Source organism: Hippocampus zosterae, chromosome 13 (assembly GCF_025434085.1).
Source record: "Hippocampus zosterae strain Florida chromosome 13, ASM2543408v3, whole genome shotgun sequence".
NCBI lineage: Eukaryota > Metazoa > Chordata > Actinopteri > Syngnathiformes > Syngnathidae > Hippocampus > Hippocampus zosterae.
In genome coordinates this window covers 14,599,795-14,623,259 of record NC_067463.1, presented here as the reverse complement: position 1 = coordinate 14,623,259, position 23,465 = coordinate 14,599,795, and the positions used below count along the sequence as shown (strand labels likewise).

Below are 23,465 nucleotides of genomic sequence, written 5' to 3'. Positions count from 1 at the left end.
ATTACTATCTTACACTAATAGAATATCTCCGTACGCCTACGACATAGTAGCGTGTCTTCTCATTGGTGGAAAGCTGGCAACAAACGTCGCAACGATGGGACCCAGTTGGATGACGCCTACATATGAGTGCTTATTTTATACAAGAGATTGCTGAAACACTCTCAGATGGGCGGTGTCGTCAATCCATAGTTCTGTGCTGTTAATACAACTCCATTCATACTCGCACAGCACTGCCGTGTATGACTTGCGACAATCAATTAATTCATAGAAATAAAAATAAAAACATCACATAGCTATTTCCTCCGCTGATTAGAACAACAAAACTCCCACCCCATGTTTAACTAAAATGCCCAGGCGTTTACATCGAGCGCTTCCACAGTGGTTTACCCATGTAGCAAACATTAGCTAGTCGTGTGCTTCATTGTTGGCCAGTCAATATTGTAAACATTCCGATGAATTAAATCAGATTGTTTTGCTTTAGCAGAAAACTAAGAAATATACGAAATGAACAGTCGACTGCAGGAAATCCGCGAGCGACAAAAACTTAGGCGGCAGCTTTTAGCACGACAGGCAAGTATCTTAGCACTATTGTTATTCATACAGTAGCTAACCCAGTAATATAATGAAGTCATCGACGAAGTGCTAAAACCATTTGCAGCGTTCTGTTTGTAAATTCGAATACGTGGCAAAACTGGAATGTAGTCCTTCCAACTAGTTCGCGTGCTTGTCACCCATGCATGGTTTGCAGAACACCGCAATAGCAAAGATGTGTATGAATGCAAACACATGGTGCGCGCAATACATCAATTGAAATTAATATCTACACTTTTTTTTCACGCACAAAGGCGTATGACCATAGAGCAATGATTAAAACTGTGCAGCATTACTCCCTTTTACTTTGTCTACAGTTGGGAGCTGAGAGCGCAGATAGCATTGGGGCTGTGCTCAACAGTAAAGAGGAACTAAAAGAGATAGAAGAGACAAGAGAAACATGCAGGTAAGAAGTTGTAAATGCACATGGGTGCGTCATGTCTGGAATTCATTCATTCATAATTAATCATAATAATCATCTACTTAGCTTGCTTAGTTCACAAAAAGTTAAGTGAACTAAGCAATGAATGTCAGTCAAAGCATGTGCCATGCAGTGTGAGTCTGCTGTAAAAGGAAGGCTTAATTTTTAGAAAAGTAAATTCATTACTTTTTTCAAATTCTGATGCATACATGAATTGGGAGTGATTTCACCATTTATCACAGTTTTTGCATGCAGACTGTTTCCACTGAAAACTAGAAAGACCATAAATGTGTGTCGTTTGTTTTCATAAAATACCAAAAACAACTAATAAAATTGTAAATTTCCCCAGTGTGGGACGAATAAAGGATATCTTATCTTAATAAAGGTGGTGGTGGGGGGGGCATTCAGCATTCCCTCTCTATGGCTCTTTCACAGTTTTAGGAGTGACTTCCAACTGTTTCTGGTATCATGTCACTATTGCAGTTGAAAATTGCGCCCAAACTAATTCAAGGCTACTCTTGATTATTATGGTTTTCAAGATGTAAGTGGCTATAGAGTCAGAAGTGGCTCATAATGTATTCAGTGAATGCATCATTTCCACTTTTGGGATAAGGAGGTGTACTAACTTCCTGGCGCTAATTTAACCAACCCCATACAGATTTCATCAAATTCTTTAAAATATACTTGCAATCTACTGAAATGGCATCAATTTAGCATAGTTAATGTGTTACATATTAATTATCGCAGTTATCCAAGTTTCGACAAAGTGATCAAAGCACCATTATCTCATTTCATGCTGCCATTTGCTGCGTCACAGTACAAGCAGGTCAGTGTAAAAAAACATGCTCATTTGACACGCTCAGCTCAACCTTGTAGAGCATGAAAACAACCACGAAATAAAATAGCCTTTATTGTCACATGCTATGGTGCAGATGGAACAAAATTGAGCTGATGAAAACATCAAAGACGACCAATAACAGCATAATAATACTGAAAAGCATTAATAGTAACTACTGCAGGGTGAGGATTGAGGATGAATGTTCTCACAAAGCTGTGTGACAGCGTAGATGACGTCATCCACCTGAGTGACAAAAAGCGTGTAGCTTCGTGACTCGTCAGGGAGCGCAGCAAGGAGAAAAACAGAAAGATTGACAGACTACTGTTTGTTGATTTGAATTTGCAATCGTTAAATTGTCTCACCAAATGTCCAACCTTTCTCTCTTCTTTGTACAAAGTAGTACCAGCTCACTGCTGAACTTGTTCAAATAAAAAGCAGAACATAATGTCGGGCACACCACAGTTTTGGCTGGAGAAGCGATTCCTCCGTCTTTGAGAAAGTCACAGCTTAAGATGACATTTCCATCTTGAAAAACACCAGCTCCAATCAATTGACTGTACCTGACAAAAACCCTCGTGAACACAATTTAAAAGACTGAGCTTATTTTTCCTCCAGGTGGCATCTCGAAAGCTTGGAATAAACGGAAACCGGAAGCGTGTTCCACCTTCTAATGTTTCCAACAGAAATAACTGCACGTTATGAGTTGCCCTGTATAAAGTCCATTAGGCGCCAAAACCTGCATCCAAATTTTATAGGTTTTTGTCTACAATAATGTTGCCGTTGTGTGTTGCAGGGCCTCATTGGATGATTCCGCCCCTACCTCCAAGAAGAAGACTCTGACAGAGGGTGATGACACAGAGGAAGATGTGGAGGAACAAAAAGTGAGTTTTGGCGGCACCAGCATAGCCTTCAAATGTACCATAATAACACCTTTTACACGGTATCCCGAATGCTCAGACTGAGACATCACAGGACAAGCTGGAAATCCTTTTGACCTAAAACAACCCCACGTAGCAAGCGTGCTGCGTATGTGATTCTGCCATCCCTAAGCAGGCTTTAAGAATTTTAATAACTCCCCAGTTGGAGTTTACGCTCTAACTAAACACGCAACAAAATTGATAACACTCATTGCATTTTAAAAACATTGCAAGTGGTAAGTGCCAAAGTCAATGTACCGTATTTTCCACACTATAAGGCGCTTTGGAGTATAAGGCACACCTTCAATGAACGGCCTATTCTAAATCAGTTGTCATAGATAAAGCACATTATAAGGCACATAGAATAGAAGCTGCAATCGTGGCTGCAGTTGCATTATGCATCCAATGGATGGCAATACGCTAAAGGGAATACAATACAATACAATACAACTTTTTGTTAAATAGAGCTTCCCACAACCGATGTAGTGGCAACAAAGCGCGTTACAGAACATACAAACTAGTACGTCGAAGAAATCAGAATATTGATCCATATATAAAGGTGCATTGGATTATAAGGTGCGCTGTCAGCTTTTGGAATATACGGTAAATCCCCAAAGAGGCCAACGCAGGAACAGCCGGTATTTCCATCCATTGCATGATCAGTATTTGTTTCTATTCCGTTTTTTTGTTTTTTTAATTGCTATGCTGATTTCTCATGATATTTACAAGGTCGATTTGAACTTGACAGAAATATTTTTCCTGATGGTGTTGTCATTTTATCATAGTTTCCCTTTGATCTGTAACTTTGGTTTACAATGATGTTCTGATTCGAATGATGATGCATCCCAAGAAATGCTTCTGTTGCTGTGTGTCAGGATGAGGTGGAGGTGCCCCCGCCTGAGGAAAGCAATCCATATGAGGAAGTCTACAAGGACTCAAGTACTTTCCTTAAGGTCAGAAGAGAATTTTCTTGTGCACTCCTACTGTATGTCACCAAATAAGGACATCCTATTACTACATACTGTATATACTACACCATGATGCATTTGCAGTCCCACATCTCTTTAATTGCAACCATTTGATGCATTGTTGAGCGAATATGGCTCTGATGGTGTTTCAAAGGTGTCACAGTTATTTGAGAGCTTCACGTGTATGTAACGTTGCGGTCAGTTTGCGCTCCACTCATTTACTTTCAGGGTACGCAGAGCTTGAACCCTCACAACGATTACTGTCAGCACTTTGTCGACACAGGTCACAGGCCGCAGAACTTCATTCGAGATGTTGGTGAGTGGAGTTTGCTCAAGGGAATGTTGATGAAGAAGCATTCCTCAAATCTGTCTTTTTGTCGGTGGGGATCAGGCTTGGCTGATCGATTTGAGGAGTACCCCAAACTGAGAGAGCTGATCCGATTGAAGGACGAACTCATCTCCACTACCAACACCCCTCCCATGTACGCTCAGCAACCGTGTTACACGCCATTTTTACCATTTTTACACAACCTGTAATTGAAAAGGGCCTTTAGTTTTCTCAGTTTCCAAACAGTGAATGTTGTTAAAAGGACAGGGTATGCAAGACAGTGGTGAGCATGCGCCCATCTTTTTTTCCGTTTCAGGCATCAAATTTAAAATGAGTCAATATTTGAAGGGGGAAAAAAACATCAGTGAGAGCATGAAAGACGTTGTTTTTGTTGTGCATGCGAACCTTGTGAGCATTGAGTGGACCGGAAAATGGATGGATGAATGGAATTAATGGATGAAAAATTGGTGAAGCGCAGAAAGTGTGTTTGACTGTAAAGCATATCTTGACGTAGACATATTCATATTCAAATCCTTGTCAAACATTGTTTGCCATAATACAACTGTTTTTATTTCTAATGTGTGTGTGTGCGTGCGTGTGTGTGTGTGTGTGTGTGTGTGTGTGTGTGTGTGGTTTTAGGTACCTGCAGGCTGACCTGGAGCACTTTGACCTGCAGGATTTAAAAAGCGAGTTTGATGTCATTTTGCTCGAGCCTCCTTTAGAGGAATATTACAGAGAGTCAGGCATCAGCCACACAGAGCGCTTCTGGACCTGGGATGATGTAAGTTTGCATACCAACTTTATCTTGGGAAGAATTCTGAGAATGGATGTGAGCAGCTGAACCGCAATAGTAGTCCTGTGCATATTAGCCATCTTTATCCAGCAGAGGGCAACACACGCTTATCTGAACATTCGTCTGGCTCAACTGTCCACATATCCAACCTGCACGAGTTTTATATGACTTTTTTATTTTTATATTTTTTGACTGTTCACATGGCAGTGGGGTGGACTGCTGGTTAGCATGCCTGTCTCACACTTCTGAAAACATGCATGGTTGGTTCATTGAAGACAGTGGATTTTTCATTGCTGCGAATGTGAATGATTGTCTGTCAATATGTGCCCTGCAATTATCCATGGTGTACCTCACACTCACCAGAAATGAGCTAGCATTGGCTCCAACTCAAACGCAATCCGAATTAGGAAAAGTGCTCTTGAACATGGAAGGAAGGAAGGACTATTCCTATGTTTCCTCTCCTTTTGTTTGTAGATCATGAAGCTAGAGATTGAAGAGATCTCTGCCCTTCGGTCCTTTGTCTTCCTCTGGTGTGGCTCGGGTGAAGGCCTGGACTTGGGAAGAATGGTAATGCAAACCGTAAATCATATTCTCATGAGTCTGTGGTGTCCACGTGGCTCGGGACAAGCTTTTTATTCTATAGTTTTTTGGGGTTTTTTTCCAACTTTGAGTCAAACGATGACAGCATTATTTGTATGAGTAGAATAGAAAATTTTGTGGAGTGATTATTTGGTTGCCCCGTGGTTATCTCCACAGCGCCGCAGAATATTATGTACTTGGTATCCCTCTAGCGGAGACGCACTACGTTTCCTTTTTGGCCAGCGGAGTGACAGTCTGACCTTTTCATCCTCACGAGTACATTTTGTTTTATACCTAGAGTGGCCAATATTTCAATTTGAGTTTATGCAGCACTACTGTGGATGCTTAAAAACCTGAAAGATATTGAATCTATAAATCTAAAAACAATTGTAATTGACATTAACATATCTTAAATCAGTCTTTCAATAGTCTTAAAAATATTAGCATGTAAATGGGATTTTTTGATTAATAGTCTCAAAATAAATTGACATTCTTCGATGTTGGACATTAGCAGAGTGCCGGGGCCACAACGTGACTGTCAGGCCATGGATTGTTTATATATTCAAATGAGGAATTGTGGACTTCTGTTGACCAATTTAGGGAGTCAAAATCCATGAGTCGGTATCCCGCATCAAAGCGACAATGAACACAACCTTTTTTTTTTCCCTTTGAGCATCAAAATGCTAGTGTTCAAATAATTGTGTATTGAGTCATGATTTCATGTACTGTATACCCAAAACACAATGTTGTGTTCGCAGTGTTTAAGGAAATGGGGCTTCAGGCGCTGCGAAGACATCTGCTGGATCAAGACCAACAAGAATAACCCAGGCAAGACAAAGGCGCTGGACCCGAAAGCAGTATTTCAAAGGACCAAGGTACAGCACATTCCTTTGACAGTACTCATTTTATTACAAAGAATTTTCTTTTTGAATTTCTCACTTCAATGTGCTGGCTCATCAAGACAATCTAAATATATCAGCGACAACCCACATTAATGCAAACCACACTTTTGAAAATATGATTTGATTCATGAAGTGGACTAATAATCCATCTGGCCTCAGGTCTTGGCACTCAAATTCAAGCGTATGTGGCTTATGCAGCCTGATGACTCAAATCATACCAAGTCCACCTCTGAAAGGCTTAGAAAGGTTTTGAACTGGCCAAATCAAAAGTCTGGTCTTCCGTTTGTATGACCTTCAGGTAGTCTATGCTTAAAAACCTTCCAGTATGACCAAGGTAAAATAATTCTGCAAATATAAGTGGGGCAACATTCCTCCACGGTGACACAAAATCCTAATCATTGGTTACTGCAAATGTCTTATTACTGCCAATGGTGACACAACCATTTGTTACTAAACAAGTCGGCCCACTGGCAATTACTTTTTCCACATTGGGCCAGGTAAGTTTGCCCCCACATTCACACCCAACTAATAATAATAAAATTTAGCATTGATCATTTTTCCGGTACCGAGTAATCTTGGTGAGACATTAAAATTGGTTTAGTGAGCTGAAACATGTAAGTGTGATATGCCAAAAAACAAAGAACAAACCAGGAAGAAGACACATTTTCCAGCACCAAAGACCAAGCAGATAAATGTGGAAACGCGGCTTCTGTCTAGGAACACTGCCTGATGGGAATCAAAGGAACAGTACGGAGAAGCACAGACGGCGACTTCATCCATGCCAACGTGGACATCGACTTGATCATCACGGAGGAGCCCGAGATGGGAAATGTCGAGAAGCCCGTCGAGATCTTTCACATCATCGAGCACTTCTGTTTGGGCCGCAGGAGGTTGCACCTTTTTGGACGTGACTCGACCATCAGACCTGGTGTGTCGATCGTTTGTTTGCACGTTGCTGTCTTTTTTCTTCTTGTTCTGCCGGGCTGGTAAAACATCTGTGACTGGCTCCTGTCTCCCCTACAGGTTGGCTGACAGTCGGTCCCACTCTCACCAACAGTAACTTCAACCCAGAGAGCTACTCCTCACATTTTGCTCTGCCTGAATCCTACCTCTCCGGCTGCACCGAGGAAATAGAGCGACTGCGCCCCAAATCGCCGCCTTCCAAGATGAAGTCCGACCGTGGCGGCGGCGCACCCAGAGGTGTGCGCAGTGGTCCGAATGCAGGAAGAGGTGGAGAGAGAGGTCGGGAAAGAATCCGACCAAACTTCCGCGGAGACAGGGGAGGCTTCCGTGGCCGGGGAGGCCCGCACAGGGGCTTTCCCCCACGTTAGCGCAATCAAACTGACCTGACTGGCGCGAGTTTGAGGGTTCCTTTGACTTGACCGTTGACAAGTTGCTCCTGATAAGGCCCCTATGATTCCCACTCCGAGGCCGCATTTGGAGCACCGGCGCAATCTCATGTGCTCTCGGACGCAAGCTGCATGTCTGCCTTGTTGACTGTCGACTCCACTCCGGTGGCCTCCAGCAGTGATGTTTCACCCAAAATTTTAGAATCATTCATCCCGAGACATCGTCTGAATACACTTTTTTCAGGCACATTAGTATCTATGAAAATTGACAATTGTGAGAGTGATTTAGAAGTGACTTGGGTAGCTGTGCTATTTGGCTAACAAATAGATATTTGAATATTTTTGGGTCCTTTTTTTTTTTTTTAAATTCCATTTCACAAAGAGACATTGTACTGCCAAGACTGTGTAAAATGGAAATCCTAGAGGAAAACGGCACAAAGGACCGAAAAAGACTTTTTTTTTTTTAAAGAACTGTATATTTTTTGTTCTCGTTTAGATTGAATTCATCATATCCAAATAAACCTTTTTACAATTTTACCTTATTTGTTCTTTGGTACTTTGACAAAACAGATGCAATGTCTCTGAGACAATATGCAATTGTTAAAATGCTTCGAGAATTGAAACCGTTGACACTCATGGGGGATGTTATCCAGCGCCAAATGTACTCATATGTCCTAATTTGACACCAGTATCTGGTGTTACGTAAAATTCGTTAATAATGTAATACAAACACAAAAATACACTTGATGTGAATCTCTGCCAAAAGTATCCAGCAGTGTTCCTCACAGATGCTGCTCCAAATCTGATACTGTCCGTGCTATGGCCTGCTGCATTTCTTCTGCTCTTAGCAGGTATTTTGATGTGCATTTTTACTGCGGTGAATTTGCAATAGAGGCAAGTGTGGGCACTGGGCAGTGGCCACCGGATGTAGCAGACATCAACATTTTGGGCTGCAAGTCAATAAATAAATGAAAAATATTTTTTGTAGTGAGAATGGGATACTGTGGTCCTTCAAACATATTCAACTTTGATATGTTTATGATTAAGACATTTTATCGAATGTTTTCTGACTTTAATGTGAGAATCTGGTCAACCTTTTTTTTTTTTTTTGTTTGCTTCATTGGCCCGAATCCTCTTCCTTATACATGTCTTGTAATATCAGCAAATGAACACCTGTCTGTCACCCTCTTTCAGGACCAATAAGTAAAACATCAGTTGTGTCCTGATTGAGCTGAAAGTGAAAGAATCTCAGTCCGGTTGTGGTCATTAGGAGAAGTGAAAATGTAAAACTGGATGTCATAAATGTGAAAATACTCAACGACCCTGCCAAGTGGTGACATGTATAAATTTGCATTGAACGTAAAATGGAACCTTGGCAAACACCACAATTCAACCTGTGACTTCCTGACAAGAGGTCTTCATCCGTGGTGGCATAAGATTTTCAGCCTGTGAGTTAGTAAACCATATCAGAACATTAATTGACTGATCACAGTAAATAGGGGGGAAAAAATACATCCAAATTTTTTTTCTACACTCCAATAACCCTGACTACATACAGGGTGTTGAAGTAATGAAATGCGTACTCATGTTTGACAGAGCACTTTATTTGACCACTGGAGAATAAACATGCACCTGGAATTAGCCTTTGCTCTCTCCTTTTTTGTTGACAATAGAGGAGGTGCGTAGAAAGGCTATTGAGTCTTGAAAGCACACTTGTATTACACACATGAATAGCTGGTCTGGGGAAGAAAAGAAAAAAAAAACGATACTCGAATGCTGATCCAATGTGGCTTCATTGACGATCACCCATGTTTAATTAGAGCACATCCCCCACACTTGAAATATGTCTGTCATTGTCTGAAGCTCCAGGCATTCACATGAGGATCGACGGAGTGTGCTTCGTTGCACATTGGGGCACGTAAGATTGAGGCTCAACACTGATTCAAAAGTTGAGGACCCTTGAAAAAGATGCAGGATCAAATCTAGACAATGAATGGATGAAAGTCATGTTGGTCTACTCAGATTCTAAAATGAATTAAAAATGAATAGTCACGACACTAAGATCTGTTTCCTGATTCTATGTGAGGGTCATGAGGAGCTACAGTTTATCCCAGCTGACGTTGGACGAAAGGCAGACTTCACGATGACTGGTCGTTAGTTAACCATCGCCATCTCACACATATCGACAACCTCCTCCCCCTACGTTGCTATGGGAACTGAACCTCGTCTGCCTGCAGGGACAAGGCTGGATTTGTAACCAGGCATAGAAGAAGAAGTGACTTTTTTTTTTTACACCAGATGCCCTTCCTGATACAGCTCAGCCATTTTTATCCAGGCTAGTGAGTGGCTGTGAATTGACATACAGTATCTAGCTATACTGTGCGACTCTCAAGTGCTGAATTTCAAAAGAATGAGAAGAACTGCTTCAATTTGTCGGGAATCAAATCAGTCGTGTTCGCTCCCACAACGGCTCAAATCCCCATTTCCACAATAACTACGGCTGTCGAAAATCCTAAAAGAAGTTCGACTGCATTTTGCAGTCGAATAGCGCTGGGCACAGGAACAGGACCCCAAATGTCCAATTTAGGCCAGGCTGTATTGAGGTTCAAAGTGTGTTGAAAGACTGCATCATACTGTCGTTTGAATTTATTGCAACCTTCTCCATACTGTGGTTTAAACATGTTTTGAAAAGGATCCAACAAGTGAAATACAGGATTTAAAAAACTGATCTGTGTTGAGCAAATGTTTAGCATTAAGGGAGTGCAGTATAAAAGAATGTTAAGGTCAGACATGTCCATATCCGGGCCTGGAGGGCCCACTGTCCTGCCGGTTTTCCATCTCTCCCGCCTGCAACACACCTGATTCAGACGATCCGCTCACCAGCCAGTTCTGAAGCAGCATTAGAACGATCTTGATGATTTGAATCAGGTGTGTTGCTCCTGGGAGAGCTGGAAAACGGGCAGGGCAGCGGCCCTTGAGGACCGATTTTGGAAACCCTTGGTTAAGGCAGTTGCATCGCATGAGTTCATAAAGCAGCCCTGTTTTTCGCCTGATACAAATGCATGTTATGTGTTATTGAAGGAGGGAGCACCTTTCAATTAATAGACTAATATCATTGTCCATCCAATTGGCAACATAACAAACAGTTGAGACTGTTTTTCTTTCAGTACGTTAATCGATGCAAGCCAACAAGTATTGGCTGCTTCCTTTGATTACTGTGGCACGTATTCATTAGACCCACCTCTCACATCTCTCCCATCTCAATTTGCCTAGTAGGACTTGCTTTTGAGAGCGTCATGAGGACAGACCGTCTTCTCTCTTCCACGCAAGTGAGTGTCTTTGTTTTCATTTTTTTTTTCACAAGAGCATCTTTTATCCACGGGGGGAGTCATTTTTAGGTTTGTTATTGTTCGAATTCAGAATCTAATAATTCCACTTCATTACCTGTTTTGCGACTTTCACTAAATTAGTAAGGATGTATTTTTCTTTGACAAAAAAATCTGTTGAATGTGTGTGTGTGTGTGTGTATGAGAACAGTCTGTACAAAAAATAGTGCACAAATGGCATATGGCATAATGGTCTGCAAATAAGTTATTTTTACCTCGAAAATAACTTAATCCTTCATGCTAAATTAGAAAACTATGAACAGATTCAAATGAATTGTAGAAGGGATGTGAGGATGCAAGAGGTTCACTGAAGTGTCATCTTCTCTGAAGTGGGATGTCAGAGTCTTATATCGTAATCCTTCATGATTGGAAACAAAGGCATGCTGTCTAATAATTGCATTTTAATACACTGATTTTTTTTGGGGGGGGGGAATTTTAAAGCGACACTTGGCATGGTTGTGTTCTCTAAAGTGTCATTTTGCCATCACTGCATTGTCCCAATGGTCTTCATTAAAGTCACTTGCAAGTCATCTGAAACACATAATTGGCACGGCAATGAAATGATTTTGTCATGTGCCGTCTGCTGTGCATGAATGCATGGCTTGCTGTGCTTTTATATTTTATTTTATTTGTAAAATACATTTTGGGAAAGTGAAACTGATAGGATGCTGAGAGTGCAGTGTACACTAACACAAATGTATATAATATTAATAACACGCACACAGACACACAAATCTTTTTCTTTTTCCATTTCACCCGATAGCCCTTGCGATTGACTTGGGTCCAGTCCGCGGGTTACCCGTCGATCGCAATTGACTAGCTGGACATCCCTGGTGTACAGGAACCGCAGCATATTCACATTTGTCATCCACCCTGACACTTCTCATTTAATTGTGTCGATACCTTATGAGCATTGTCGATACCAATTGGTACTTATGAGTACTTATTAGTATCACACAATCAATACGCTCATCACTTGTTGCGAGTAGATTAAAAAAAAAAAATTTGAGGAAAAATTTGGCCATTTAGAGGTAGACATATAAGACGATATGGGCATACATCTTAATGCTCCTGTTAGGGCATTAATGTTCTTGGCAACTTTTGGCTGAAGCTCGACAGAATTCTGGACGAATTCATCCATCCATCCATCCAATTTCACTTATTTGGCGTTGCATTGTGGGTCAGCAGCTTAAAGTGTAACGCCCAGATTTTCCTTGCCCCAGCCGCTTACTGTTACATTTTCGCCATCTTGTCAGTGGTGTCATTAACGGTCTAAATGTTTTGACAGGTTGAACAAGAAAATGGACAACGGTAGCTTTGAAGATGGTGCCAACACAACACTTGACATCAATCAGGATTCCTGCATCATGATGAGGAACCCGGTGTTTCGTTTTATCCTGTATGGCTTCTTCTTTATTGGCATCATCTGCACAGTGGTGGGCAACTTCCTGGTGGTCTTGTCGATTTCCTACTTTAAACAGCTGCAGTCCCCCACAAACTCCTTCGTCCTGTCCCTAGCTGTGGCCGACTGCCTCGTGGGCCTGGTCGTAATGCCTTACAGTATGATTCGGACAGTGGAAGGGTGCTGGTACTTTGGTTCCCTTTTTTGCCAGCTCCACTCCAGCCTCGACGTCATGCTGTGCACTGCTTCCATATTCCATCTGAGTTGCATCGCCTTTGATCGCTACTATGCCGTCTGCAACCCGCTAGTTTATTCTTTGAAAATGTCTCCAAGTCGAGTGGCTTTCCTCATTGTCATCTGCTGGGTCGTTCCTATTCTTATTTCCTTCGGTCCGATCATGCTAGGCCTCCATATTGCTGGAGTTGACATCCTGCTCCCTCAAGAGGTCTGTGTTTTCCTGGTCAATCGCGTGTACGCTGTCATGGCGTCCTTGATAGCCTTCTACCTGCCCATGGCTATCATGCTGGTGGCCTACTGGAAGATATTCAAAGCAGCCAGACGGCAGGCGAGGCAGATCAGCGCCATGGAAAGCCAGATGGCGGCTGGAGTGGGAAAAGACTCAAGCAAAAAGAAAAAGCACCGCAACACCATGAAGAGAGAGCGAAAGGCAGCGAAAACCTTGGGCATCATCATGGGAGTCTTCCTCATCTTCTGGATGCCATTTTTCACTGTCAACATTGTGGACCCCTTCATAAATTACAGCACTGAAGTGGTCATCTGGGACATATTTTTATGGCTGGGATATATCAACTCATCATTAAATCCCTTCCTGTATGGTTTCTTTAATCGCTCATTTCGGAAGGCATTCTTCATGTTCATGGGCTGCGGTGTTTGCCGACCTGGAATATCCCCTGGGATGGAGCTGTCACATACCAGGAAAGAAATAAATGACTGTGCCGATAAGTAATATAATGTTTTTTTGTGGTGCGTTGGGAGTGATGGTTGGGAGCTGATCCATTTTTGGGTCGATCTGCCTTAAATACATTCTCGATCACTTATTTTATACTTTATTTTTTAATGAAAGACTTTTTAAATTCCAATTCATCCACCCATGAAAATGCAAAAACAACAAACAAACAAAAAACAGAGACCGAGTAATTAATTTGAAAAAAAAAACATCATTTGTTTTGAACCATGGTTTACTGCACATGTAATGTGAGGTGATTCAATATTTATTTGAATTCACAGTCAAAACGACCCTTTAAAGAAATTACTAAGGGCCTGCTACAACAATTAATTTGACACCCCTGCCCAAACTGTAACCGGCTGAAAACTTGGAATGTTACATGTCACGGAGTTGTTATTCAAGAGCTGCTGCAGGCTCTGTGAAGTTTGACTCGTTTATTTTTTCTGTATATTTAATGATATTCCAAAAATGACTGGCATGAGGGGCGAGGGTTAAAATCTCAGCTCATTCTTTTGCCAATTTTGGGAGGGTTATTATCAAAATGTAGTTTTTGCATCATATTTGCTAATTGTATGCTAAAAACCTGTCCGTGTTACTTCCAGTCCTGTAACTCTAATGAATAATTGCAGTACAACCACATCATAAATAAAGTGTGAGATAGGTCAATACACTGTGGGTAATTCAAATTAGATTTAGAGATATAAAAAGTTTATTTGAGAGCACCAATTTGGTGAACTGTCCCATTTGCAGCTTGCTTGCATGTGCAAGTGCAGGACTTTAGATAAGTGGTCTTGCTTGGATTTTTATCTCTTTGCGTCAGTCATCTAAAATAATCAATAATGTTAGCATAATAGGTTATTCACACCCATTTGAGCCAAGTTGACAAACGTCAGCAACAGGAAGTCAGACAAACCTACGCAAGAAAATAACTCCAAAACAGCACTTCAATGTATGCTAAGTCATAGCTTTGTGTCGAATCGAAAACAGCACTTGTAATAAATAGAAATTTTCTACAGTACAATATGGCCTTTTAACGCTCTATTCGCTACCGATACTTTACCAAATTTCCCTTCAAGTCACTTATTTGCGGAATACATCGGTTAGTATAACTTTTGAGAAAACACAACTAGCATTCTGTAGTGCCCACTCCACCGCAGTGGTCCATCATTATTGTGTGCTGAGGCAGAAAAAAAAAATACCATTTTGTTTGAAAGACAGTTAGTGTCTCAATTTTACTCAAGCTTCTAATGCCACGTGACTTCCCCAGTCTCCTCCTGTCAAATTTGGAAATGGGTAAATTCTTAATACCTCAAACCGAGGTTGAGTATTGTATCAAACTAGAAATGTGCAGTGATGGATCCGTGAACTACGAACATTTGCTTTCATGTGACATCCACTGTTCGAATATTGGCTTTATTAAGTGTATTGTGTGTGCCTTTGTCATGTTGTGTCTTGATTGTGTTACAGCTCCAGCTGGAATGAGGGGCGTTTCCCTCCAGCAGGTGCACCGGCTGCCTCGTTTCCCCATCAAGCCTCGCTTTGTATTTAAGGACTCTGACTCTGACTGTTGCGCTTTTTCAGATTATTGACTTTGTTTGTTGTTGTGCTTCGAATGTGAGTTTCCAGACCTCTCGATACTATTCTCAATACTGCTCTCGTTTTGTTCATAGATCCTTGTTTAGAAGTATTTTTTGTCATTCTGTATTGCTCTTTGTTTTTTTTTTTGTAATTGGACTTTTGGATATTTTGTTTGAGTATTCTTTTAGTTTCATGGATTGTTTTTCCCGGCAGACACCTTGTAACCAGCAATTTCAGTTCACACTTTGTCGGTGCAATTTTCTTTAATAAACGTTTTTGTAATCGCTCTTTGAGTCTGCATATTTGGAATGCTAAAACATTTGGAAGATATTGATGCTATCATGTTGAAAATGTTACATGAGGTCCCAGTCCTCATCCTTTGTGTGAAACTGGAATCCTGACCTACTGAATCAAGCCATATTTAGCAGCCACATATTATGTTGCTTCCGAAGTAGCAGAATTAGAGTGGGAAATATAGAATTAGAAAAATACGAGATGACGAGCCTTACTTACTTGTCTGGCCACTGTATTTGAACTTCAATAAATGTGTTTAATCAAAACTTGAATGGGTCTTTGAATCCATTTCCCCCCCAACGTATATCATTATGTAACTAATTAGAATTTCGCATTTCTAATTGCAACAAAGATGATCAAATCCAAGACAAGGTGTGAGATTAGCAAATCCATTATTTTTATAAATTAGCCTGTCTTCATTATACTTCGTGGTCGATTTGTGACACAACCGGAATATTAACTTTGGCTATTATTTTTCGTACTAACGTGTGTGTGTGTGTGTGTGTTACCCCTAATCAGAATGAGTCATACTGTCTGACATTGTAGTAAAATTGCTCAAATGTGAAAATCTTCCATCAAGAAGTGGCGCAATAGTGTCATCTGCTGGAAGGTGCCAGTCATTATGTTAAAAATAATAATCCCCAAAGGACATGGTAACTTCGATATCAGGGAAATTGAAGAAAATATTAATTGTTTTTTTAAATGAATTTAATTTGCGCAAAACACAAACACAGCATTGAAAAAAAACTATGCACATTCATATCACAGTAGCACTCCGCACTCCAATTTTAGGATATAATGTCCAAGTAAATGTGTCGCTTAAAATTGATGCAGTGAATAAGTTACAAGATACACTGCGCAGTATTTAATCCCCCAGTAACTGCACAGTTTTACTGCGTGTTGTCGAAATAAAAACATCAAGTTATTTATATAAAAGTGTGAAATTGAAACCAAGCCAAACTGAAGCAATGTTGTGGTCGTGAAGGATGGAAATAATGTTTAAAGTCACATTTGTGCTAGGATCATACCGTCATTCTCAAACTATCAACAGTTGTCATTTACACTTCCTGGCCACACGAAGATGATCACAATGCAACACAATACAGGAGCTGAATTCCAAGATGTCAAAAGTGAGCATAAGTTTTGCAACGCCAGATGTCTGATACAGCTCTTGTATTGAATCCTATTCTTTAGTGTCTATTGTGTTGGTTCTGGATTTGAATGATCAAACGATGCTGCTCCAAAAGGGCTTTCGGAGAATAGAGCATCCTCTTGTGGTCCATTTAAATATCCGTCTCCTTCAGGCCGTAACAGTCAGCCAAGTCATAGATGCGATAACTGCTTTGTTCACAGACGTTGTAAATCCCCATTGAAATTGCATCGACCACTGCAGGTGTGTTGCCTCGCCCTGCGCCTCCCTTGATTTTATTTGACAGGTTGTTCACTGTTTCTTTGAGCTGAAAGGAGGACTTCTGCAGCGGTGGAAACAACTTCCATCTCTTTAAATTTCCCCCCGGCTTGCTTAACAAAGAGCTATCGCAGGAGCTCTGCGTGGTGAAGCCAGACTCGTGTTCTCTTTGTTCCAATGCCATTCCCCTGACAGCCGAGCGCCATTTCTGGTCATAGAAGCGACGCAGAGTCCTCCGCCTGTGGCGACAGCGACACCTGAGGAGGCGGGTGAAGGCCCGCTGGAACTCTTTGCTGGAGCAAGGGTAGATCATGGGGTTGATGCAGCTGTTGAAGTAGCCCAGCCAAAAGATCACCTTGAATACCGTCTCTGATGGCTTCATCGCTGGAAAGAAGGAGCCTAGGAGAAGAGAAACATGGATGAGCAATTGTAAAATATCAAGTTGAACCTCAAGGGCTCCCTGCCACTTTGGCTGCACCAAGCTGGCTGGCGCAATATAGGATGTGTCTTTGGAGACGGTGACAATTTGGTAGCAAAAAGTCAATCGAAAGGTACGATTGCTTATGGTTAAGTGTTTGCGCATGGTACACCACTTGTTGAAAGCGTAATTTGGGTAATCTCTTTGGGGCACGGGCAGACAGATAACAAGCTCTGTGTGGTGGATGTCAGATGTATTTCATTCATCAATATGCAGAAAGCGGGCATCAAACCCCATAAGTCATTGTAGAAATAATACTTTTTTTTATCATCCCACTGGGTGGCATAGCCATGTGGGAGAAGGGGTGCGGCCGAGCGTCTCCAAGTGGTCATTTCACCGTAAAGACGCACACTCCACAACTTCAAGACTCTAGTGTGCGACTAGTGTACCACATTTCAAGGTAATGCTTGGTGCCATTTATATTTGTCATAATTCAAGTTGGCTGTGACCACACCCACAGCAGCGCAGACCTCAAAACTCAAACTAAAACGTGTTAGTGGTAGGCGGGTATTAGGATGGCTACAGTTTGCCTGTGAAAGCAATATTGTCTTCCATTTTTTACACAGTATAGAGCAGCCACAATGTGTGTTAAAATTTGAGAACGTGATTTACATGACCAGTGGCACAGAATCCATCCATCTATTCTCTGTCCTTGTAAATGTCGATCCCAGCTGACTTTGGCTGAGGGGTATCATATACCACGCACACATATACAGTACAAACAACCATTCACACTCACATTCACTCCATAGGACAAGTTAGAGCACCGAAGAAGCATTTTGTAATGTGGGAGGTAGCTGTAGTACCTGCAGAAAGCCCACAATTGCACAGTAAGAACATACACATGGCCACACATAATCTGAATGGAATTGCTTGTGTAGAAAATAGAAGAGAGGGTGAAAAATGTGATGTGTGCCTCAGGGAGTGAGCGTTCAGGATGTACAATAGTCTGCATGTCATTTATAATGCTGGTTTCTCATCAGTGGTCACACCAGGGACTCCCAGAAACAAACGCACAACTCAAGGCTACTCAAGCCATCGACCAAAACAAACAACACTGAAATGGCTTGTTTTTATGTCTTTTAAATTGCAGATTTTGTTTCCCTTTTATCCAAATGTTTGATTCAATAGTTGGCTTTCAATAAGGAAACCGTTTATTCATTGAAAAAAAGCACATGTTTAAGTGTATGCAGAAAAGTGGTGAAGATTGCACGACTGCCTGTGTCCTATGTGTTGTGTTGTGTTATTTTTGTTATTTTGACTTCAAAATGGCACCGCGAGAGTGGCTGCCTTTCCAGCAGCTCCTATATTTTGTTGTTCTACTTCTTCCTTTCATAACTTTGCTGCTGTGAATTGGGAATTTCTCCATTGCGAGACTAATAAAGGTTTTCTTATATTATGTTTCATTATTTTATCTCGCATTTATCTTCTAATTTCTGTTAAATCATGATAATTTTTTTTGCTTTTGTTTAGTAATTACCTTTGCACGGAAAATATATAAATTCATACAAATTGAAAGGCCCTTTTTCCTGATGTGCTCAACAAAGAAGTGCTAAGAGGCACGTGCTATTGGAATTTTAGGTAGGGCAAAGCACTCGGTCTGCATCATCACAAACAAAAGGCCTGGTTGACATACGTAAATAGCTGTTGAAAGTGCAAGTATGCCAAACTGGAAAACAACTGGCTGATCGACGTGCAACTAAGACCTTCCCGACATCCATCAATCTGTAATTTGGTATGGATGGCTGGCTTTAAGAATTAGGAGTTGTCCACAACAGACAACTCCCATTGGACTTAATTTTTTCCAAACATGCCTATACCTGGGTTAAACTGATCTTTAAAGCCATTTCGAAGTTCCGGGTGAACTTACAAAACATTCTGACTTTCACTCGAAAAAATCAAGCTGTTGGGACCGGTGTGGGTACGTAGTATAAGTGGGAATTTAACAAACACATCCTGACACAATACGGCGTTTAATCAAGACTAATCGTGCTTGCGGTGGATGCAAGCACGATTGGTCTTGATTAAAATTTTTTCAAGCGCTCTCTACAAATTAATCAACTTTGGCCATTAACCCTAACGCAGGTCACTCCAAATTAGCTCCATTTTATCTAGCAGCATCAAAATAACGTGATGCAATAGAAGTTTTTATCTGTCTTATAGCATTGGTGTTGTTGTCATGGGAACTGTGGTTCATCTATGTTTTCTTAGGTAAGCAAAGACCAAAGTGAAATGTCACAGGGAGTGGATACACAGATTAAGTACTCTATGCCTGCCATCTAGTGGAAGAGCATTTAATTGTTCTGCTCGTCACACAAGCCTTTTGAACCAATGAAGTAAAATTGGATAATTTCTCGCAGCTCCCCTGACAGTGGTTGGAAATCACATACATCTTATATGTTTTAATGCTATTTTCATTTTTTGTTTGCAGAGTTGGCAATATTTTTGGGGCTCCAGTTCTCACCCCAATAAAAAGCCATAACAACTTTTAACAATTTGTATTTTGATACACTGTATTTATATGCTTGATGTGCAAAAATGTATTTACTGTTCCAAACTGAGCAAATCTGTACTCATTGATGGAAAGTTTAGAGTCCATGTAATAAGACCCCACACTCATAAAAGTATGTAATTGGATAAAAGGTCTTGTTTTTGTACTTGTGGCACTTAACTTTTACCACCCGGAAAAAAGTTCCTGTTCATTTATCGACCTTGGAAAAAGAAGTTTAAAAAAAAAGAGCTGTGAGGTGAGTATTCACGCAGCCTCTCTGTTGTGATATATGGCTGTGTATGAAGGTCAGAAAAATAAATTTCTGCTTTTTTTCTGGCTTTAGTCAATATTGCACAAGAAGAGAGCAGTCATCCATTTCTGTCCTTGCAAGTACAATCTATTCTATCGCGCACATCCTTTTTTGGATACCACTCACCACTTGTGCAGGGTCACAGTAAGCTTGAGTCAATCCCAGCGGATGTGGGCTTCAACACACACCACAGACAGATCGCCAGTCAGGACTGACACATTAAGACAGATAGATAGATATCCATGCACATCCACATTCACACCGACAGGCAATTTGGAGAGTGAACCGAACAAACATGGGTTGGAACAGTGAAAGAAGCCTGACAGACTGGAAAGAATCCACATCAAGACAGCAGGAGCAAGTCAATGCTGCACATAATTTCACATTGCAATCTTTTGACCAGCATGTCATTAATGGACCCCAGAGTAACATTTTGTCCATGGACTTTGTCTACTTACACACATTGAAATACAATTGTAGGTAAGAGGGAAAAAAAAGGGCAGCTTTGCAAACTTGACTTCACAAGGCGCTACTATCAAGATGGACAGGGACTCTAGGGCTGGGTGGGTGTGGGTGTGTAGGGGCTTAGCAGGTAAATGAGCGTAGAGGAAGGTGACTACTGGAGTGGCAGTTGGCTGATGTGCCTGCAATTCTATATTTTACTTTACTGTATTTCATTATTTTTACGGACAATATATTCGAACCGAAGATACAAAGCTGTGGTCCTACTATACTGGGACAAAGAAACTGTAGTAATACTGTTTGTGCTTTATTTTTTTTATACACACTTGTGTGCGGGCAGCATGGGATCGGTTCCCACTCAGGGAAAGTGTGCACGTAGGTGTGAATGGTTATACATCTCTAGTTGTGCCCTACAACTGACTGGGGACTAGTTCAGGGTGTAGTCAGCCTTTTGCCTGTAGTGAGCTGGGAAAGGCTAAAGGAACCCCCAGCCCCCTCCCACACGACCCTGTTCAGGATGGGTGGTTGAAAATTGATGCTTTTTTTTTTATTGTTCAAATTGTGCTTCATGTTTCAGTAGTTCACAATAATTTCTTAATGAATACTTACACCGAGTATACTACAGTATTTTAATGGTCATGATGCTGGTACCGTATACGGGCTAAGGCAGGGGCGTCAACCTCATTTTAGTCACGGGCCAAATTGTCGTTACGGTTTTTCCCTTGGAGGGGTGTTACGAGGGGTGTGAATTTTGTGAAAGCATAACAATTATTAATCACCTCCACATATTACGTACACAGCTCACAACAAAGTGATGGATAACTACTTTGGAAATCAGAAGTCAAGAATAATGATTTGTTTAAAGATTGTTTACTAATAATAAGGAGTTTGGCAGTGAGAAAATGCTTGCATTATCTTCATGTTATTATGGATTACATATGACAATTAGAAAATTTGGTTCAAACATTAGCAAGCATCATGGAAGTTGACATGTTTGTTTTGCATACGAGGGCCACATTAAAGAATGCGGAGGGGCCGGATATGGTCCACGGGCCTCGACTTTGGCACCGGTGAGCTAGGAAACCTAATTAACCACCTCGAGAAATACTTAGGCTGTTTCTTTAGGTGGCGTAAAACGTGTACAAATCACTACATTACACAAAGAAACATTGTGCACGTGATATTAGAGTAACTTACCAATCGGCAAAAAGAAGAAAAAAGGCAGCCAACACAGGATAAACATGCCCACGACGATGGCAAGGGTTTTGGCCGCTTTTTTCTCCCGGGAGAACTTCATGAGACGCACGGAGAGCGAGCTCCTGAACGGGTGCTGCTTGCTGCTCTTGGAGCTGACAGCGCGCGCATCCTCCAGCACGCTTCGGCAGTGGATCCTCAGGACCACTTCTACGGATTTGTCTCGTTCCCGCTTGACGCCTGCCTCCAGGCTTTTGGTTGTCCTGCGTGCCACCACGTAGACCCGAAAGTACATGACGAGGATGACCAGGAGCGGCAGGTAGAAGGAGAAGAGCGAAGAGAAGAGCGCGTATCCGGGCTCCTCGGTGATCCTGCAGATGCTCTCGTCCACGGGCGGCGGTTCCTTCCAACCTAGCAACGGCCCGACGGAGATGACTGTGGACGACACCCACACCACAACCAGGATAACGCCCGCCCTCCTCTCGGTCATGATGCTAGGGTACTTGAGGCAGTGTTTGACGCCGATGTACCGGTCCACGGAGATGATGCACAAGCTGAGGATGGAGGCGGTGCAGCACAGTACGTCCACCGCCGCCCAGATGTTGCAAAACACCCGACCGAACACCCAGCAGCCCAGAACCTCAAGAGAGGCGGAGAAAGGCAGCACCACGATGCTCAGCAGCAGGTCCGCCATAGCCAAGTTGACTATAAAGAAGTTAGTCACCGTCTGCAAGTGGCTGTTGCACATCACGGACAGGATAACCAATATGTTGCCCACGATTGCCACCAGAATAAATAAGGTGAGAAAAAGCCCGAGCCACACGGATCGGCAGTCCACCGAAAAGTTCGAACACGTCGCAGTGCTGTCGTTTAGAAAAAATAGGTCCAATGCAGAGCCATTGAGAGGTTCCGTGAAATAGATCCCGCGGATGCTGTCGTTCCTTAAGTTTGACTCGGTCATACTGAAGATATAGCACAAGTAAAAATAACTTTATAGTCAACGGGTCGTCATCTGCGCCAGTCAAGTCGTGCGTAAAAGCCTCCCAAAAAGGATGAGCAACATGCAGGGCCGCTTAGGAAACACGCCCGGGAGCTCAGTTGGAGTTCAGGAGGTAACAAAAATAAATATATGAGCTTCCAAATCTGCGCCATGGGCATGCATGTCTTCTCGGCTTTGCAGCGGCGTGCACTGATGGCATCATTTGGACCATCAACTGGCTCTGAGTCAGCGAGAGCGGGTCCGAATCCTATGCTCCGCCCACGTCATACGCACGCCCGCGCGTGTTCTCTCGCGCGTACATAAATTGTTTCATGCCGCTCAAAATCTCGTCACGTCAAGGCTGCCTCATGAACGAATTGAAAATGTAAATTGACAGCCTTTTTGCTTCGTTGATGTGGGTGGTGTGCATATTAGTTTTGGCTGTGTCTTCCAAAGGCTTTTATTAACAAGCCAAGTTTGCTCACATTGCTTCATATACAAGCATATTATCAATGCGTCGTGTGGCCACTTGCAGACGTCGCTGTAATTAAAAGCTGAGAACTGGGAAAGTTGAGAACATGTTTGCAAGGAAACTACATAGTCAAAGTGGATGGCCGGCCTCAGACAGATCGCAGAAGTTAAGGGTATCAAGCCACATCGAGCATCGAAACCCCAACAAGGCTTACAGTACATGGTAGCGAATCAAGTGGCATGTTTGCTGTGAATACAGAGACCCCAACTCCAAGGTCGAGGCAATTTTCAGTCAGTCTTCCGGTACGTCCATTTCCGTGCAAAATGACTCCATTCATTCATTCATTCATTTTCCGAGC

The 23,465-nt window shown here is 41.9% G+C and overlaps 3 protein-coding genes across 3 annotated transcripts in view; 2 read left to right on the top strand and 1 right to left on the bottom strand.

Annotated features, from left to right (window-relative positions):
• mettl14 (methyltransferase 14, N6-adenosine-methyltransferase subun) overlaps positions 1-8,221 on the top strand; it is a 178,769-nt gene extending 170,548 nt beyond the window's left edge. Inside the window, exons 2-12 of the mRNA XM_052084988.1 lie at positions 410-570; positions 909-997; positions 2,644-2,731; positions 3,643-3,720; positions 3,964-4,051; positions 4,127-4,217; positions 4,703-4,844; positions 5,331-5,423; positions 6,194-6,310; positions 7,055-7,265; positions 7,361-8,221. Coding sequence (XP_051940948.1) covers positions 505-570; positions 909-997; positions 2,644-2,731; positions 3,643-3,720; positions 3,964-4,051; positions 4,127-4,217; positions 4,703-4,844; positions 5,331-5,423; positions 6,194-6,310; positions 7,055-7,265; positions 7,361-7,668 — 1,371 coding nt within the window. The 5' untranslated portion in view covers positions 410-504 and the 3' untranslated portion in view covers positions 7,669-8,221. The remainder of the gene's footprint in view (positions 1-409; positions 571-908; positions 998-2,643; positions 2,732-3,642; positions 3,721-3,963; positions 4,052-4,126; positions 4,218-4,702; positions 4,845-5,330; positions 5,424-6,193; positions 6,311-7,054; positions 7,266-7,360) is intronic.
• A 2,283-nt stretch (positions 8,222-10,504) lies between these two features.
• LOC127613779 (5-hydroxytryptamine receptor 4) lies at positions 10,505-15,519 on the top strand. Its single transcript, XM_052085024.1, has 2 exons — positions 10,505-11,015; positions 12,361-15,519. Exon 2 carries the CDS (start codon positions 12,374-12,376, stop codon positions 13,439-13,441), a length of 1,068 nt encoding a protein of 355 aa, XP_051940984.1. The 5' UTR covers positions 10,505-11,015; positions 12,361-12,373; the 3' UTR covers positions 13,442-15,519.
• A 459-nt stretch (positions 15,520-15,978) lies between these two features.
• On the bottom strand, positions 15,979-22,875 carry adra1d (adrenoceptor alpha 1D). Its single transcript, XM_052084981.1, has 2 exons — positions 21,660-22,875; positions 15,979-17,120 (listed from the first exon to the last, which is right to left on the bottom strand). Exons 1-2 carry the CDS (start codon positions 22,615-22,617, stop codon positions 16,597-16,599), a joined length of 1,482 nt encoding a protein of 493 aa, XP_051940941.1. The 5' UTR covers positions 22,618-22,875; the 3' UTR covers positions 15,979-16,596.
• Positions 22,876-23,465: the final 590 nt, after the last annotated feature.